The 17853-nt window shown below is 36.7% G+C and overlaps 1 protein-coding gene across 1 annotated transcript in view; it reads left to right on the top strand.

Annotated features, from left to right (window-relative positions):
- The window catches only part of STPG2 (sperm tail PG-rich repeat containing 2), a 253754-nt gene that overhangs the window by 30899 nt on the left and 205002 nt on the right, over window positions 1-17853 (top strand). The window contains exon 7 of the mRNA XM_089302607.1: window positions 3514-3625. Within this exon, the coding sequence (XP_089158733.1) occupies window positions 3514-3625 (112 nt within the window). The remainder of the gene's footprint in view (window positions 1-3513; window positions 3626-17853) is intronic.

Consider the following 17853-nt stretch of genomic DNA (forward strand, 5'->3'; position numbering starts at 1 on the left):
CATTTTCATGATTGATTTTTTTAAAAAGATCTATTTAATTATTTGAAAGGCAGAGTTGCAGAGAGAGAGAGAGAGAAGGAGAAAGAGAGATCTGCAATTTGGTAGTACACTCCCCAGATGGCTACAATGGCCCGGGCTGGGCCAGACTGAAGCCAAGGTCCAGGAGCTTCTTCTGGGTCTGCCACCTATGTGCAGAGGCCCAAGAACTTGGACCATCTTCCTCTGCTTTTCTCAGGCCTTTAAGTAGGGAGCTCGATCAGAGGTGGGACAGCCAGACACAAAGTGTAGCCCATATGGGATGCTGGTATTGCAGATGGCAGCTTACCTTGCTGCACCACAGCACCGGCCCCAATGATTGATTTTGTTTCACATAGTCCAGTTTATCTGCCTAATTCATTCTTTCTAATAACATGAATTTTTTCAAGTCCCAAAGTGACTGGATACTCCATCAGTTTGCTAGACAGATTCAGACATATCTGTCTATCAGCAGTGATAAGTTCTTGCTCTGACTCCCTGCTATAGCTCATTCACTGAACAAACATTTGAATTCCCACTATGCACTAATACTTTTCGAATGAAAGCTGTAAAATATGGTCCTGATTTGGAGAATTTTATACTGTAGTCCATTGTCTGTTTCATTTTTCACTCTTCTAACATGAAAGACATATCTTTGTATTCTTTCTGTAGTTACTCTAAACTTAACACATATATTTAGTTAAGTGAAGTCTATATTTATAGCATATTCATTCTTCCAAACAAGACGTAAGTCTATGGACTACTCTATGTAAATCCGCTTCTTGACATGTTTTTATTGTTAATAATTTTTATTTAAAAAAGATTTATTTATTTGAAAAGCAAAGTTAGAGAAAGAGGGAGAGAGAGATCTTTCAGCTACTTGGTTCACTCCCCAAATACTTGCAACATTGAGTTAGGCAGGCTGAAGCCAGAGCCCAGAACTCTATCTGGGTCTCCTACAGGGGAAGCAGGAACCTAAGCACTTGGGTCGTCATCTGTTGCCTTCCAGGTACATTAACAGAAAGTTGCATATGAAGCAGAGGAGCTGGGACTTGAACCAGGCACACTAATATGGGATGTAGTCATCCAAAGTGATGGTTTAACCTGCTATGCCTCAAGGCTTGCCCTGTGTTGTTCAATATTTTAATCCTATCCTGTTCTCCCAGATTGGCTTGATTTGTTTCTTTTTCTCTCTCTACTTCGCTTACATTCTCTCATAGTTTTATTGAAGTCTGAAAAACATAAAGAAAAATTCGTCTTAATTTAGTTTTTATCTATAAACCCATTTGAGGTTTAGAAAACCAATTTGTTAAATTTTATGTGAATAAGTGAGTGAAAAAGTGAACATTTAATAATAAGCTGGAATGGTAAAGGCATCTTAAATCATAGCACTGCTGAACAAAGAAAATAATGGTAATTCTTATATAACTTAAACTTTTATGTATTTTATGTTTTCCTGTTATCTATTTTTTAACCTGCATATATTCAGTATGGTTTTTTTTGGAAATGTTAAATGTCAGATTTCTTTGAAATTTTTTTTTAGAAATAGAAAAAAAGTGGTGAAGTCAGAATAGCATGTTTAAATGTAATTCTTAATAATAATAGCTAAGAGTTATTGCGTATTTGTTATGGGCCATGTGTAACACTAAACACTTCACATACATTATCTACATTAATTTTTGCAACCTTGAGAGATATGGTTATTATTACCTCCAGTAACATAAAATTCTGAAGCTTAGAAAAGCAGGTGGCAAAGTTGGGATTCTTACTAGGCTGTATTACTCCAAAGCTGGGGTCTTAATCACTTCTCATGTTATTTCCAGTTCTTTTTTGAGGTTGTTTGAATTTCAATAAAAATAAATTTCCTTTCATTTTCAAAGAGTTTTCTTTAGGCCCTTTTGCTGGTGACTTTATGATATATGTGCTGTTTTCTCCTTATTTTAATAGTAGTTTTAGAACTTATTTGAGAGGGAGAGAAAGAGATAGACAGATAGAGTGAGTGAGTTAGCTCCCATCTGCTGGTTCACTTGGAAAATGTTTGCAGTGACAGGGTGTTAGAGGTGTCCACAAAACTGGAAACTAAGTCCAGGACATTTTAACAGACTAAACACCTTTCCTGGATTTGGAATTTTTTTAAATAAGATTTTTTATAATAAATAAAATACACAGGAAACTTTTGTTTGGACTAGCTTTTTATTTCTATTCATGATATAAATCCCACATTGCATTTTATTTTTGGATCATTAGAATATAGTTATGATGGGGTAGGCTCTGTGGCGCAGTGGGTTAAAGCCTCAGCCTGCAGTGCCGGCATCACATATGGACACTGGTTCGAGCCCCGGCTGCATCTCTTCCGATCCAGCTTTCTTCTATGGCCTAGGAAAGCAGTAGAAGATGGCCCAAGTCCTTGGGCCCCTGCACCCGCATTGGAGACCTGGAAGAAGCTCCTGGCTCCTGGCTTCGAATCAGCTCAGCTCTGGCCGTTGCATTCATTTGGGGTGTGAACCAGCGGAATGGAAGACCTCTCTCTCTCTTTTTTTTTCCTTCTCTCTCTCTCTCTCTCTTTTACTTGACAGGTAGAGTTACAGACACAGAGAAAGACAGAGAGAAATGTCTTCCTTCTGTTGGTTCACTCCCCAAATGGCTGCTACAGCCGGCGCTGTGCGGATCCGAAGCCAGGAGCCAGGTGCTTCTTCCTAGTCTCCCATGTTGACCATCCTCCACTTGGACCATCCTCCACTGCCCTCCCGGGCCACAGCAGAGAGCTGGACTGGAAGAGGAGCAACCAGGACTAGAACCCAGCGCCCATATGGGATGCTGGCACCGCGGGTAGAGTATTAACCAAGTGAGCCACGGCGCCGGTCCCTGCAAGACCTTTCTCTCTCTCTCTCTCTGGCTGTACCTCTCTCTGTAACTCTTTCTAATAAATAAAACAATTCTTTTAAAAAAAGAATATAGTTGTGATAATCTCTGGATTGAGAAAAATAGAACCATTTTATCTAAATAAATATTTTATGAAACTTTGAATATATTGGTCTGTTATCAAAGAGGTATCTTTTTTCCAAATACTTTTAAAAAGACTAATTATTTATTTGAAAGTCAGAGTTCCAGAGTTCCAGAAAGAGAGAGAGAGAGGGAGAAAAGAGATTGATTTTTCCATTTTCTAGTTCACTCCTCAGATGGCTGCAACAGCTGGGGATGGGCTAGATCAAAGCAAGGAGCCAGGAGCTTCATCTGGGTCTTCCCATCTTCATCTGGGTGGCAGGGGTGCAAACAATTGGACCGTCTTCTGCTGCTTTTCCCAGGCTATTAACAGGAAACTGGATGGGAAGTGGAGCAGCCAGAACATGAACTGGTGCCCATATGGGATGCCAGGGTGGAAGGCAGCATGCCCCTACCAACATTTAAAGCCGAAAATTTTGCTGTAAAAAATTTTTGTTGCTTATATATTTATATATTTTAAATTGATAACTAAATTTCTGTCTAAATTTTCTAAAGGGAAAAGACCTTATACTATGAAAATATTAACATCAAGAAAGATAAACAACAAAATTATTGCTCATTTATCCCACGGTTTTATGAAGTAATAGCATTGCAGGAGGAGAAAAAGGTAAGTTGAAAAGTGACTGTTTCATGTATTTTCCAGATTTTAAGATTTTAAGATGATTGAATCCATCATCACAGGGCTAGAGTACTCTTAGATCTATTCTGCTTCACAGCTGATTGCCACTCAATGACTATTATAGAAGGAATGAATATAATATCTCTGTTAAGTAGTCAGTGTCTGTGGTTGAACAACCTCTTGTCATATAGAACTTACCACTCCTAAGGTTTTTCGTTTAAATGGTAAAAGGCAAGTCTTTTTCTTGAAATGTCTTGTTTAAATTGACCTAAATTTACCTGTCTCCTGCCTTCTCCCTTTTCCTGTGATTTCAACCTCCCTTTCTAATGTAGTAAGGATGAATGTTCTAGTTATATTTGACTTCACTTAACTTTATTTCCCTTTGAAATCATTTAGGGAAGTTCATTCATTTGTGAATCTCTATTTTTAGTAAGATATCTAGAACTCGGCATAATATATTAGGTACGTTCTGTACATAGTAAGTTTCTCATCTTAATTTTGTATGTGTGTTTGGGGTGCTGCATTTGAGTTTACACACTTGGAACTTATAGGCAAATGAAAACTCTGGATTTTTTCTTTAGTAAATTACATTTAAACTTAAAATGTGAAGATTGAAGGATGAAAGTTAAAAAGTCAATACAATTAGAGTAAAGGTAATTATTCTCCATTGAAAAACCAATTACTATTAAAATAAGGATTGTCTCATACTTGATATCCTTTATTAGTTGAATATTAACTATCTATGAAAAATGTTGTTTATTTAAATATTAGAAAATCATTATATGGTTATTTTCATAGGCTATCATAAATCTAAAAGCAGATAAATTGTATTTAGAAATATTAATTTTGGGATATAATAACTATAATTGTTTGAAATATTTTCCAGAAAAGGCAAAAAATCTCTGGTTTCTCATTAAGACTTTATTCATTTGTGGAATTTATTTATAGTTGATATTTTTATTGAGTGTCAGTAAATATGGAAATTAAAGAAAGAAAATTATTTTCTGTTTGGCTTTTTAATTAAAAACCTTAGATATTCTGAAATCTATTTTACATTATTTTAAAGTCTTTCATAGTGTTATCCTACATGTTTTGAAAAGAGAAAGAAGTTTTAATTAGATGACTTTTAAATTAATATGAGGTACAGGGAAATCTATCAGAAATGGATAGATTCCTGGACACATACAACCTACCTAAATTGAACCAGGAAGACATAGAAAACCAAAACAGACCCATAACTGAGACAGAAATTGAATCAGTAATAAAGGCCCTCCCAACAAAGAAAAGCCTAGGACTGGATGGATTCACTGCTGAATTCTACCAGATACTTAAAGAAAAACTAACTCCAATTCTTCTCAAACTATTCAGAACAATTGAAAAAGGTGAAGCCAGCATCACCTTAATTCCTAAAGCTGAAAAAAGACACAACAGAGAAATATAATGGCAGACCAATTTCCCTGCTGAATATAGATATAAAAATCCTCAATAAAATTCTGGCCAATAGAATGCAACAACACATCAGAAAGATCATCCACCTAGACCAAGGGGGATTTATCCCTAGTATGCAGGGATGGTTCAACATTCGCAAATCAATCAATGTGATACATCACATTAACAAACTGCAAAAAAAAAAAAACATATGATTATCTCAATAGATGAAGAGAAAGCATTTGATAAAATACAATACCCTTTCAGGGTGAAAACTCTAGGCAAAATTGGGTATAGAAGGAACATTCCTCAATACAATCAAAGCAATTTATGAAAAACCCATGGCCAACATCCTATTGAATGGGGAAAAGTTGGAAGCATTTCCATTGAGATCTGGTACCAGACAGGGATGCCCACTCTCACCATTGCTATTCAATATAGTTCTGGAAGTTTTAGCCAGAGCCATTAGGCAAGAAAAAGAAGTTAAAGGGATACAAATTAGGAAGGAAGAAGTCAAACTATCCTTCTTTGCAGATGATATGATTCTTTATTTAGGGGATCCAAAGAACTCTACTAAGAGACTATTGGAACTCATAGAAGAGTTTGGCAAAGTAGCAGGGTATAAAATCAATGCACAAAAATCAACAGCCTTTGTATACACAGGCAATGCCACAGCTGAGAAAGATCTTCTAAGATCAATCCCATTCACAATAGCTACAAAAACAATCAAATACCTTGGAATAAACTTAACCAAAGATGTCAAAGATCTCTATGAGGAGAATTACAAAATCTTAAAGAAAGAAATAGAAGAGGATACCAAAAAATGGAAAAATCTTCCATGCTCATGGATTGGAAGAATCAGTATCATCAAAATATCCATTCTCCTAAAAGCAATTTATAGATTCAATGTGATACCAATCAAAATACCAAAGACATTCTTCTCAGATCTGGAAAAAATGATGCTGAAATTCATATGGAGGCACAGGAGACCTGGAATAGCTAAGGTGATCTTGTACAACAAAAACAAAGCCGGAGGCATCACAATACCAGATTTTAGGACATACTACAGGGCAGTTGTTATCAAAACAGCATGGTACTGGTACAGAAACAGATGGATATACCAGTGGAACAGAACAGAAACACCAGAAATCAATCCAAACATCTACAGCAAACTTATGTTTGATTAAGAAACTAAAACAAATTCCTGGAGTAAGGACAGTCTATTCAACAATGGTGCTGGGAAAATAGATTTCCATGTGCAGAAGCATGAAGCAAGACCCCTACCTTATACCTTACACAAAAATCCACTCAACATGGATTAAAGACTTAAATCTATGACCTGACACCATCAAATTATTAGAGAACATTGGAGAAACCCTACAAGATACAGGCACAGGCAAAGACATCTTGGAAAAGACCCCAGAGGCACAGGCAGTCAAAGCCAAAGTTAAAAATTGGGATTACATCAAATTGAGAAGTTTCTGTACTGCAGAAATAGTACAGAAAAGTGAAGAAACAGTCAGGAAAGTGAAGATGCAATCGACAGAATGGGAAAAAATATTTGCAAACTATGTAACCGATAAAGGATTAATAATTAGAATCTACAAAGAAATCATGAAACTCCACAACAAAAAACAAACAACCCACTTAAGAGATGGGCCAAGACCTCAATAGACATTTTTCAAAAGAGGAAATCCAGATGGCCAGCAGACACATGAAAAAATGTTCAGGATCACTAGCAATCAGGGAAATGCAAATCAAAACCACAATGAAGTTTCACCACATCCCTGTTAGAATGGCTCACATTCAGAAATCTACCAACAACAGATGCTAGCGAGGATGTGGGAAATATGGACTCTAGCCCACTGTTGGTGGGAATGCAAACTGGTCAAGCCACTATGGAAGTCAGTTTGGAGATTCTTCAGAAACCTTAATATAACCCTTTCATACAACCCAGCCATCCCACTCCTTGGAATTTACCCAAAGAAAATTAATTTGGCAAATAAAAGAGCTGTCACCTTAATGTTTATTGCAGCTCAATTCACCATAGCTAAGACATGGAATCAACCTAAATGCCCATCAACAGAAGACTGGATAAAGAAATTATGGGACATGTACTCTATAGAATACTATACAGCAGTAAAAACCAAAGAAATCCTGTCATTTGCAACAAAATGGAAGAATCTGGAAAACATCATGCGGAGTGAAATAAGCCAGTCCCAAAGGGACAAATATCATATGTTCTCCCTGATCAGTGACAACTAACTGAGCACCTGTCGCTCCCCCTCTTCATGGAGGAACGACACAGGACCCTGCGCTGTTCTTTCGTCTGCTCGGCCCTCCCCGGGTTTGCTGCTGGTTCTTCCCAGGTTGGCTACTGTCCCTTCCACCTCCGTGGAAGGGCGGTTCCCCCTGGCCACTTTCCCCACTTCCGCAGGGGAGCGGCACTCCGGCCGGCTCTCTCTGGGGCTGCACAGGTGTTCCCTCAGATGTTCCCCTTAGATGTTCCTGGTGCATGCCGTCTCTCTCCTCCTTTATAGTCCTCCTCTGCCAATCCCAACTCTGCTACCCACACGCCGAGTACGCTGCTCTCCTCCAATCAGGAGCAAGTCCTACAGTTTATTGGTTGAACTGGAGGCAGCTGTGTAGAAGCTGTTTTCTTCTCTCCCAGCGCCATATTGTGGGAGAGCAGATGCATAGAATAAGTGTTAATTCCAGTAACAGTATAGTCCGAGTTGCTCCCCACAAGCACCAAAGGGGAAACTTGTTGAAGTGAAATGGACACTATCAGAAACAATGATTTGATCAGCCCTTGTCCTGACTGTCAAGGAACAACTTACTACTTTATTCCTTTTAGTGTTTTTTTTTTTGTTCTACTTAATACCATTGGTTGAACTCTGCAATTAACACACAATTATTCTTAGGTGTTTAAATTTAACTAAAAAGTGATCCCTGTTAAATATGAGTGGGAATAAGAGAGAGAGGAGATGTACAGTTTTGGCACATGCTCACTCAGACTTACCCCTAATGGTAGAGTTAGAAACGTGCCAGGGGATTCCAATTCAACCCCATCAAGGTGGCATGTACCCATGCCATCTCACTAGTCAAAGTGATCAATTTCTGTTCACAATGGATCATAATGATAGGACTAAGAGTCAAAGGGATTATATAAACAAGACTAGTGTCTGCCAATACTATCTGATAGAATTAAAAAGGAGAGTACAATCCAACATAGGAAGTGGGATACACAGTAGGCTCATAGAATGGCCAATGCCCTAAACAGCAGTCTGGCCTCAGAATCAGCCCTTAAGGCATTCTGATCTGGCTAAAAAGCCCATGAGAGTATTTCAGGCATGGAAAGCCAAGACACTCTGGCAAAAAAAAAAAAAATGACCTAAATGAAAGATCTCTGTGAGTGAGATCCCAGCAGAAAGAACAGGCCATCAAAGAAGGAGGTACTTTTCTCTGAAGGGAGGAGAGAACTTCCACTTTGACTATGGCCTTATCTAAGTAAGATTGGAGTTGGCAAAATCAAGAGGCTTCTATAGCCTTGGCAGCTCATGACAAGAGCCTCTGGTGATTACTGACATCATAAATAAGAATGTCAATTTGTTAAGTCAACAACAGGAGTTATTGTGCACTTACTCCCCATATAGGACCTCTGTCCTTAATGTGTTGTATGTGAATTAATGGTATAGCTTGTACTCAAACAGTACTCTATACTTTGTGTTTCTTTGTGGGTGCAAACTATTGAAATCTTTACTTAATTTATACTAAACTGATCTTCTGTATATAAAGAAAATGAAAATGAATCTTGATAAGAATGGAAGGGGAGAGAGAGCGGGAAAGGGGAAGGTTGCGGGTGGGAGGGAAGTCATTGGGGTGGGGGAAGCTAATGTAATGCATAAGCTGTACTTTGGAAATCTATATTCATTAAATAAAAGTTAAAAAATTGTGAGATAATTAATATAATATGAAGAATTATAATTGAAAGCAGTGAAATTAAATATTAGCATGTATTTTTCTTATTATTAACTTAAAGTGTTCACTTGATTATATTTCCTAGGCATAGGGACCATCTATTGTGTATTTCTATGACTTTAGTGATTAGTACGTTGCCTGGAATGTGGGAAGTGCTCAATTAATAATTATTTAATGAAATCATGAAGGAACTAAAACATTTTATGTATTTTAAATAGTAATACCGTTTTATATTTCATAGGGCTACAATTTTTTAAGCATAAAATATGTTCCATATTTGTTCAAAGGCAATAATACATTGACATCTTAGCTTTTTAGTTAACTTTAAGGAAAATAATCTTTGAATCTGACAGTCCTTTATCATCTTCAGATACTTTACTACTACCTTTGTGCTTTCTTCTTATATTCCTTCCCATTTATAATTATGTACCAAAATATTATCTCAGTATTATATTATCCGAGTATACCTCACTGTCATTTATACACATGGGAAAACTCTAAAAGATAATACTTGAAATCTTTTTTTTAACTTTTATTTAATGAATATAAATTTCCAAAGTACAGCTTATGGATTACAATGGCTTTTTCCCCCCACAACTTCCCTCCCACCCGAAACTCTCCCATCTCCCGCTCCCTCTCCCCTTCCATTCACATCAAGATTCATTTTCGATTCTCTTTATATACAGAAGATCAGTTTAGTATACATTAAGTAAAGGTTTCAACAGTTTGCACCCACATAGAAACACAAAGTGAAAACTACTGTTTGAGTACTAGTTATAGCATTAAATCACAATGTACAGCACATTAAGGAGAGAGGTACTACATGAGGAGTAAGTGCACAGTGACTCCTGTTGTTGACTTAACAAATTGACACTCTTGTTGATGGCATCAGTAATCACCCTAGGCTCTTGTCATGAGCTGCCAAGGCTATGGAAGCCCCCTGAGTTCACTGACTCTGATCATATTTAGATAAGGTCGTAGTCAAAGTGGAAGTTCTTTCCTCCCTTCAGAGAATGGTACCTCCTTTTTTGATGACCTGTTCTTTCTGCTGGGATCTCACTCACAGAGATCTTTCATTCAGGTCTGTGTGTGTTGTTTTTTTTTTTTTTTTTTTTTTTTTGCCAGAGTGTCTTGACTTTCCATGCCTGAAATACTCTCATGGGCTTTTCAGCTGGATCCGCATGCCTTAAGGGCTGATTCTGAGGCCAGAGTGCTGTTTAGGACATCTGTCATTCTATGAGTCTGCTGTGTATCCCACTTCCCATGTTGGATCGTTCTCTCCCTTTTTTATTCTATCAGCTAGTATTTGCAGACACTAGTCTTGTTTATGTGATCCCTTTGACTCTTAGTCCTATCATTATGATCAATTGTGAACAGAAATTGATCACTTGGACTAGTGAGATGGCTTTGGTACATGCCACCTTGATGGGATTGAATTGGAATCCCCTGGTATGTTTCTAACTCTACCGTTTGGGGCAAGTCAGCTTGAGCATGTCCCGAATTGCACATCTCTTCCATCTCTTATTCCCACTGTTATTTTTAACAGCAATCACTTGAAATCTTAATATGTTAGGGGAGTAGGAAGAGAAAGATGTGAATGTTCTAAAGAGCTGAAGATTTGATTGCATCTTCATTTTTTTGTGGATATAATAGAGAGTTTAAATGTGAGAATTTTAAAGGATAATTTATTACTAAGTAAATTGATGCTTTGAAATAGATGTTAAAAAGTCAATTTACCCACGGGCTTGTCCATTGGAATTGCATGTAATTTGACTTTCTTCTGAAAATCAACTCAGTGGAAGCATGTCTCATAAATTAAGGATTTTAAGGTGTCAAAAAACATTTATAATTAAAGAAGACATGCGAAATTAGTATTTTATACTAATACATGCTAAATATATTTGTTATAATATAAAACTAGTAAATGTCTTTCTCAAAATGATTATGTAACCACATTATATTACAGCATCCTGAAGCTAGAGATAACATCAAAAAATCATTTCATTTCTTTACCCTATAAGTAGTAAAAAAGGATAACTAATTACATCGAATGGCTAGTCGAAATACAGGGACTTTTTTTGTCAATTCTTTGTTGTCATAGCAGCATATTTTGAGATTAAAAAATTTTTTTCTGTGTGTGTGTATTTTTTTTAACTTTTATTTAATGAATATAAATTTCCAAAGTACAGAATATGGATTACAATGGCTTCCCCCCCATAACGTCCCTCCCACCCGCAACCCTCCCCTTTCCCACTCCCTCTCCCCTTCCATTCACATCAAGATTCATTTTCGATTCTCTTTATATACAGAAGATCAGTTTAGCATACATTAAGTAAGGATTTCAACAGTTTGCTCCCACACAGAAACATAAAGTGAAAAATACTGTTTGAGTACTAGTTATAGCATTAAATCTCAATGTACAGCACACTAAGGACAAAGATCCTACATGAGGAGTAAGTGCACAGTGACTCCTGTTGTTGACTTAACAAATTGACACTCTTGTTGATGGCATCAGTAATCACCCTAGGCTCTTGTCATGAGCTGCCAAGGCTATGGAAGCCCCCTGAGTTCACTGACTCTGATCATATTTAGACAAGGCCATGGTCAAAGTTGAAATTCTCTCCTCCCTTCAGAGAAAGGTACCTCCTTCTTTGATGACCATTCTTTCCACTGGGATCTCACTCGTGGAGATCTTTCATTTAGGTATTTTTTTTCCCCAGAGTGTCTTGGCTTTCCATGCCTGAAATACTCTCATGGGCTTTTCAGCCAGATCTGCTTGCCTTAAGGGCTGATTCTGAGGCCAGAGTGCTGTTAGGACATTTGCCATTCTATGGTTCTGCCGTGTATCTCACTTCCCATGTTGGATCATTCTCTCCCTTTTTGATTCTATCAGCTAGTATTTGCAGACACATTCTTGTTTATGTGATCCCTTTGGTTCTTAGTCCTATCATTACGATCAATTGTGAACAGAAATTGATCACTGGGACTAGTGAGATGGCATTGGTACATGCCCCCTTGATGGGATTGAATTGGAATCCCCTGGTATGTTTCTAACTCCAACGTTTGAGGTAAGTCAGCTTGAGCATGTCCCGAATTGCACATCTCTTCCCTCTCTTATTTCCACTCTTATATTTAACAGCGACCACTTTTCAGTTAAGTTTCAGCACTTAAGAATTGTGTATTGATTACACTATTCAACCAAAAGTATTAAGTAGAACAAACAAAAAAAATATTAAGAGGGATAACATATTAAGCTGCTCATCAACAGTCAGGGTGAGGGCTGATCAAGTCACCGTTTCTCATAGTGTTCATTTCACCTAACAGGTTTCCTTTTTGGTGCTCAGTTAGTTGTCACCTATCAAGGAGAACAAGTGGTATTTGTCTCTTTGGGATTGACTTATTTCACTCAACATAATGTTTTCCAAATTCCTAACAGGGATCACTTTTCAGTTAAAATTTAAGCACCTAAGAATAATTGTGTGTTAATTACAGAATTCAACCAATGGTACTAGAACAAAAAAAAATACTAAAATGGATAAAGTATTACATTGTACATCAACCGTCAGGACAAGAGCTGATCAAGTCACTGTTTCTCATAGTGTCCATTTCACTTCAACAAGTTTCCCCTTTGGTGCTCAGTTAGTTGTCGCCAATCAGTGAGAACATATGATATTTGTCCCTTTGGGACTGGCTTAATTCACTCAGCATGATGTTTTCCAAATTCCTCCATCTTGTTGCAAATGACTGGGTTTTGTTGTTTTTGACTGCTGTATAGTATTCTATAGAGTGCATGTCCCATAATTTCTTTATCCAGTCTACTGTTGATGGGCATTTGGGTGGTTCCAGGTCTTAGCTATTGTGAATTGAGCTGCAGTAAACATTAATGTGCAGACTGCTTTTTTGTTTGCCAATTTAATTTCCTTTGGGTAAATTCCAAGGAGTGGGATGGCTGGGTTGTATGGTAGAGTTATATTCAGGTTTCTGAGGAATTTCCAGCCTGACTTCCATAGTGGCTTAATCAGTTTGCATTCCCACCAACAGTGGGTTAGTGTCTCTTTTTCCCCACATCCTCTCCAGCATCTATTGTTGGTAGATTTCTGAATGTGAGCCATTCTAACTGGGGTGAGGTGGAACCTCATTGTGGTTTTGATTTGCATTTCCCTGATTGCTAGTGATCTTGAACATGTTTTCATGTGCCTGTTGGCCATTTGGATTTCCTCTTTTGAAAAATGTCTATTGAGGTCCTTGGCCCATCTCTTAAGTGGGTTGTTTGTTTTGATCTTGTGGAGTTTCTTGATTTCTTTGTAGATTCTGGTTATCAACCCTTTATCTGTTGCATAGTTTTCAAATATATTTTCCCATTCTGTCGGTTGTCTCTTCACTTTCCTGACTGTTTCTTTTGCAGTAGAGAAACTTCTCAATTAGATGCAATCCCAAATGTTAATTTTGGCTTTAACTGCCTGTGCTTCTGGGGTGTTTTCCAAGAAGTCATTGCCGGTACCTATATCTTGCAGGGTTTTTCCAATGCTCTCTAATAATTTGATGGTGTCAGGTCATAGATTTAAGTCTTTAATCCATGTTGAGTGGATTTTTGTGTAAGGTCAAAGGTAGGGGTCTTGCTTCATGCTTCTGCACGTGGAAATCCAATTTTCTCAGCACCATTTATTGAATAGACTGTCCTTACTCCAGGGATTGGTTTTGGATCCTTGATCAAATATGAGCTGGCTGTAGATGTTTGGATTGATTTCTGGTGTTTCTGTTCTGTTCCACTGGTATATCCATCTGTTTCTGTACCAGTACCATGCTGTTTTGATAACAACTGCCCTGTAGTATGTCCTGAAATCTGGTATTGTGATGCCTCCAGCTTTGTTAATTTAAATGTTGAGATGGTGAGAAAAGAATTTCCTAAACTTCAGATAACACATCTCAGATAATGCTAAATGATAGTTTACACATGATTCTTATGACATAGAATTATTCCATTTTTTATTATTTTGTTATGTTCACTAGCAAATGCTGACGTCATATGCATGTGTGTGTGTGTGTGTGTGTGTGTGTAAGTGAGCAAGAAGGAAAAAGCAGAGATGACTTATAAAGCTTGAATTATGGGGACTGTGTCATTAGCAGTGATGGTAATTACAGAAGCTGCTCACTGTGATGGACAGAGGATGAGTTTAGTTTATAAAACTGAATTTTGAGAAAAATAACTAACAGATGGTAGGAATTGAAAATATAATTTGTAATACAAATTATGGCTAGAGATCCAGAGTTACTAATCATCCTCTTGAAGGTGATAATTGAAGTGGTATGGTGGCTGTAGAAGAGAATAGCAAAGAACATTTAAAACAGATCTTTGAAGAGCACTTGAATTTTGGAAGTGAGGCTGTGAGAGATTTTAATTTCTTTTTTTTATTTGCTTCATTCTCATTCTGTTACTTTATAATGAACATATAATGCAATTTTATGACAATAAAGTTGCAAGAAAATTTTCAATGGAAGAGAGAGTTTTAGAAAAGAATACAAATCAAGACCAAGGTTTTGTATTTGGTTGTTAAAGGTAGTGTGAGAGTAAATGTTTCAAATAGTATAAATATTGAAAGAACAGTTTGTCAGCAGGTGAATGTTAGATTCCATTAGAATGAGGGAAATGGGGCCGTTGAATGTACATTGGTACTATTCTTTCCAGAACTTTGATGCTGAAGTAGAAAAATTGGAAGTACAAAAATTGGATAATAGATTCAGAGTATACCAGAACAGGGGATATTGTATTTCTGGAGGGATGCATATTCTTAGAAAATTTGTGAGATGGAATGGAAGTTGAGGAACTGCAGAAATGTACAAGATGAGATAATTAATCTAGTAATGTCTGTTCATAAACATAATACGGAAGAGGATCCAAGGGGTAAATAGCTGGGTTATATTGGATGGGAAGAAAATTTCTCTTTATGAAAGGGAAGAAAGAATGAATGATGCAATAGATTAGGGGTTAGTAAAGTTTTCTGTGTGTGATCAGATAGTAAATAAATTCTTAGTTTCTGTGCCACACTGTCTCTTTTACAACTACTCAACTCTGTTGTGGTACATTGAAAAAAGCTATAAATAATACGTAAATAAACAGTGTTCAGGTAAAATTTTGATTTACAAAAGCAGATAGTGGACTGTATTTGCTCACCTTAGAAGGAGAAATATTGAGGTGCATAGTAGATAGATTCAGATTCAGTAGTTTTATCGAGGTGGCAGGCTCTTTTTTTTTTTCAGTAGTTTTATCTAGGTGGCAGGTAGTGTTTTTTTTTTTTTTTTTTGTGACATATGATGACATGTAAAATAAAGTCCTCTCCACAGTGAAGTTAGGTACAGCTTGCAAGGTTGGTGAATTTGGTGTGGGATAGGCTGAATATTTTCATGACATTTCTTGGCTTTTCAAGTTCAGCTGAAATACTGACTCCTACAATAGATGATGCATAAAAACTGGTTACAGGCTGTGATTCCTTGAACTTGTCTCAGAACGCTGTTTACTTACATTGGGCTCATTGCTCTTTTATCTTGTTTCCCAGGATCTCAGATTTCTGGCTTGCACGGCCTCTTAAGTATTCCTCTTTTTGATTCATTTAGATTTTGGTGTCCCTTTATGACTTTCATGTTTGCACATCTTTACAAAGCACATACCCTCTGATGCCTCAGAATCCTCTGGGTTTGACTAATCTAATTCTGTTCTTATAAGTGGAAAATTCACACAAGTGTTAGTTTTTTCACATTATTTCTTTTTTTTACTGCTATATATATATATATATATATATTTCTTTTTTAACTTTTATTTAATGAATATAAATTTCCAAAACAGCTCATGGATTACAATGGCTTTTTCCCCCCCATAACTTCCCTCCCACCCGCAACCCTCCCATCTCCCGCTCCCTCTCCCCTTCCATTCACATCAAGATTCATTTTCAATTCTCTTTATATACAGAAGATCAGTTTAGCATATATTAAGTAAAGCTTTCAACAGTTTGCACCCACATAGAAACACAAAGTGAAAACTACTGTTTGAGTACTAGTTATAGCATTAAATCACAATGTACAGCACATTAAGGACAGAGATCCTGCATGAGGAGGAGTAACTCCTGTTGTTGACTTAACAAATTGACACTCTTGTTTATGGCATCAGTAATCACCCTAGGCTCCTGTCATGAGTTGCCAAGGATCTGGAAGCCTTTTGAATTCACCGACTTGGATCATATTTAGACAAGGTCATACTCAAAGTGGAAGTTCTTTCCTCCCTTCAGAGAATGGTACCTCCTTCTTTGATGACCTGTTCTTTCTGCTGGGATCTCACTCACAAAGATCTTTCATTTAGGTCATTTTTTTTTTCCCCCAGAGTGTCTTGGCTTTCCATGCCTGAAATACTCTCATGGGCATTTCAGCTGGATCCGCATGCCTTAAGGGCTGATTCTGAGGCCAGAGTGCTGTTTAGGAATCTGCCATTCTATGAGTCTGCTGTGTACCCCGCTTCCCATGTTGGATCGTTCTCTCCCTTTATTTTTCTATTGGTCGGTATTTGCAGACACTAGTCTTGTTTATGTGATTCCTTTGACTCTTAGTCCTATCATTATGTCTTGACATGTTCATCTATTTTCCCATGTTTTTCAAGTTTGCCTCAAAATACACTTCTTTTTAAATGTGGAAGTTAAGCTTTTTTTTCTTTTTTTGACAGCCAGAGTTAGAGAGAGAGACAGAGTGAAAGGTCTTCTTTTTAGTTTTTTTTTTTTTTTCTTTTGAACAGCTTTATTGAGATTTAATTCACATGTCATACAGTTGATACACTTGGCGTATATGGTTTGGTGGTTTAGTATACTTATGGAGTTGTACTACCATCACTATGGTCAATTGTAGAATACTTAACTCACCACAATTAGCAATCATTCCTTTTGCTTGCCAGCCTTCACAGCTGTAGGCAATCAAGAATCTACTTTCTGTCGCAGATTTTTCTATTCTGGATATTTCATATAAATGGAATTATATGGTATTTATCCTTTTGTGACTGGCTTCTTTTACTTGGCATGGTGTTTTCTGTGTTATGACAGATATTAATACTTCATTTCTTTTTATGACTGGGTAATATTCCATTGTAGGGGTATACTACATTTTGTTACTCCATACATCAATTGAAAGATATTTGAATTGTTTCTACTTTTTGGAAATATAAACACAATAATAATCATATGCTATCTAAAAGCATCAGAATAACAAGTGTAAGAATAAAGCTGTTATGAACATTTGTGTACAAGACTTTGTATAAATTTATATTTTCATTTGTCTTGGGTATGTGCCTTGTTGTGCAATTTCTGGGTAATATTGTAACTCTGTTTAATTTTTGGTGGAACTGTTTTATAAAGCAGTTGTGCCATTTTATAATATGATCAGCCAGGTATGAAGGTTCTAGTTTTTCCACATCATCACAACACTTGTTATAATTTGTCTCTTTGATTACAGTCATGCTCTGTAGATTAGAATCTTTGTAGTTTTAATGTGCATTTCCTTAAGCAATAATGATTGTAATATCTTCTCATCTGCTTATTGGTGCTTTTTATGTTTTCTTAGAAGATGTTGTCAGATCCTTTGCCCATTTTTAAATTGGATTGTGTTTTTATTATTGAGTTTTATGAATTCTGTAAGTTTTATTTGTTTTCGTTCAATTTATGATTAATTTAAGTAACATTTCTTTTATATAGGTTTTTTAAAAAAGATTATTTATTTATTTGAAAGTCAGAGTTATAGAAAGAAGTGGGGGAGAGACACAGAGATAGAGATCT

Source organism: Oryctolagus cuniculus, chromosome 8, assembly GCF_051225735.1.
Source record: "Oryctolagus cuniculus isolate XC-2025 breed Fujian yellow rabbit chromosome 8, ASM5122573v1, whole genome shotgun sequence".
In the NCBI taxonomy this organism is placed as follows: Eukaryota; Metazoa; Chordata; class Mammalia; order Lagomorpha; family Leporidae; genus Oryctolagus; species Oryctolagus cuniculus.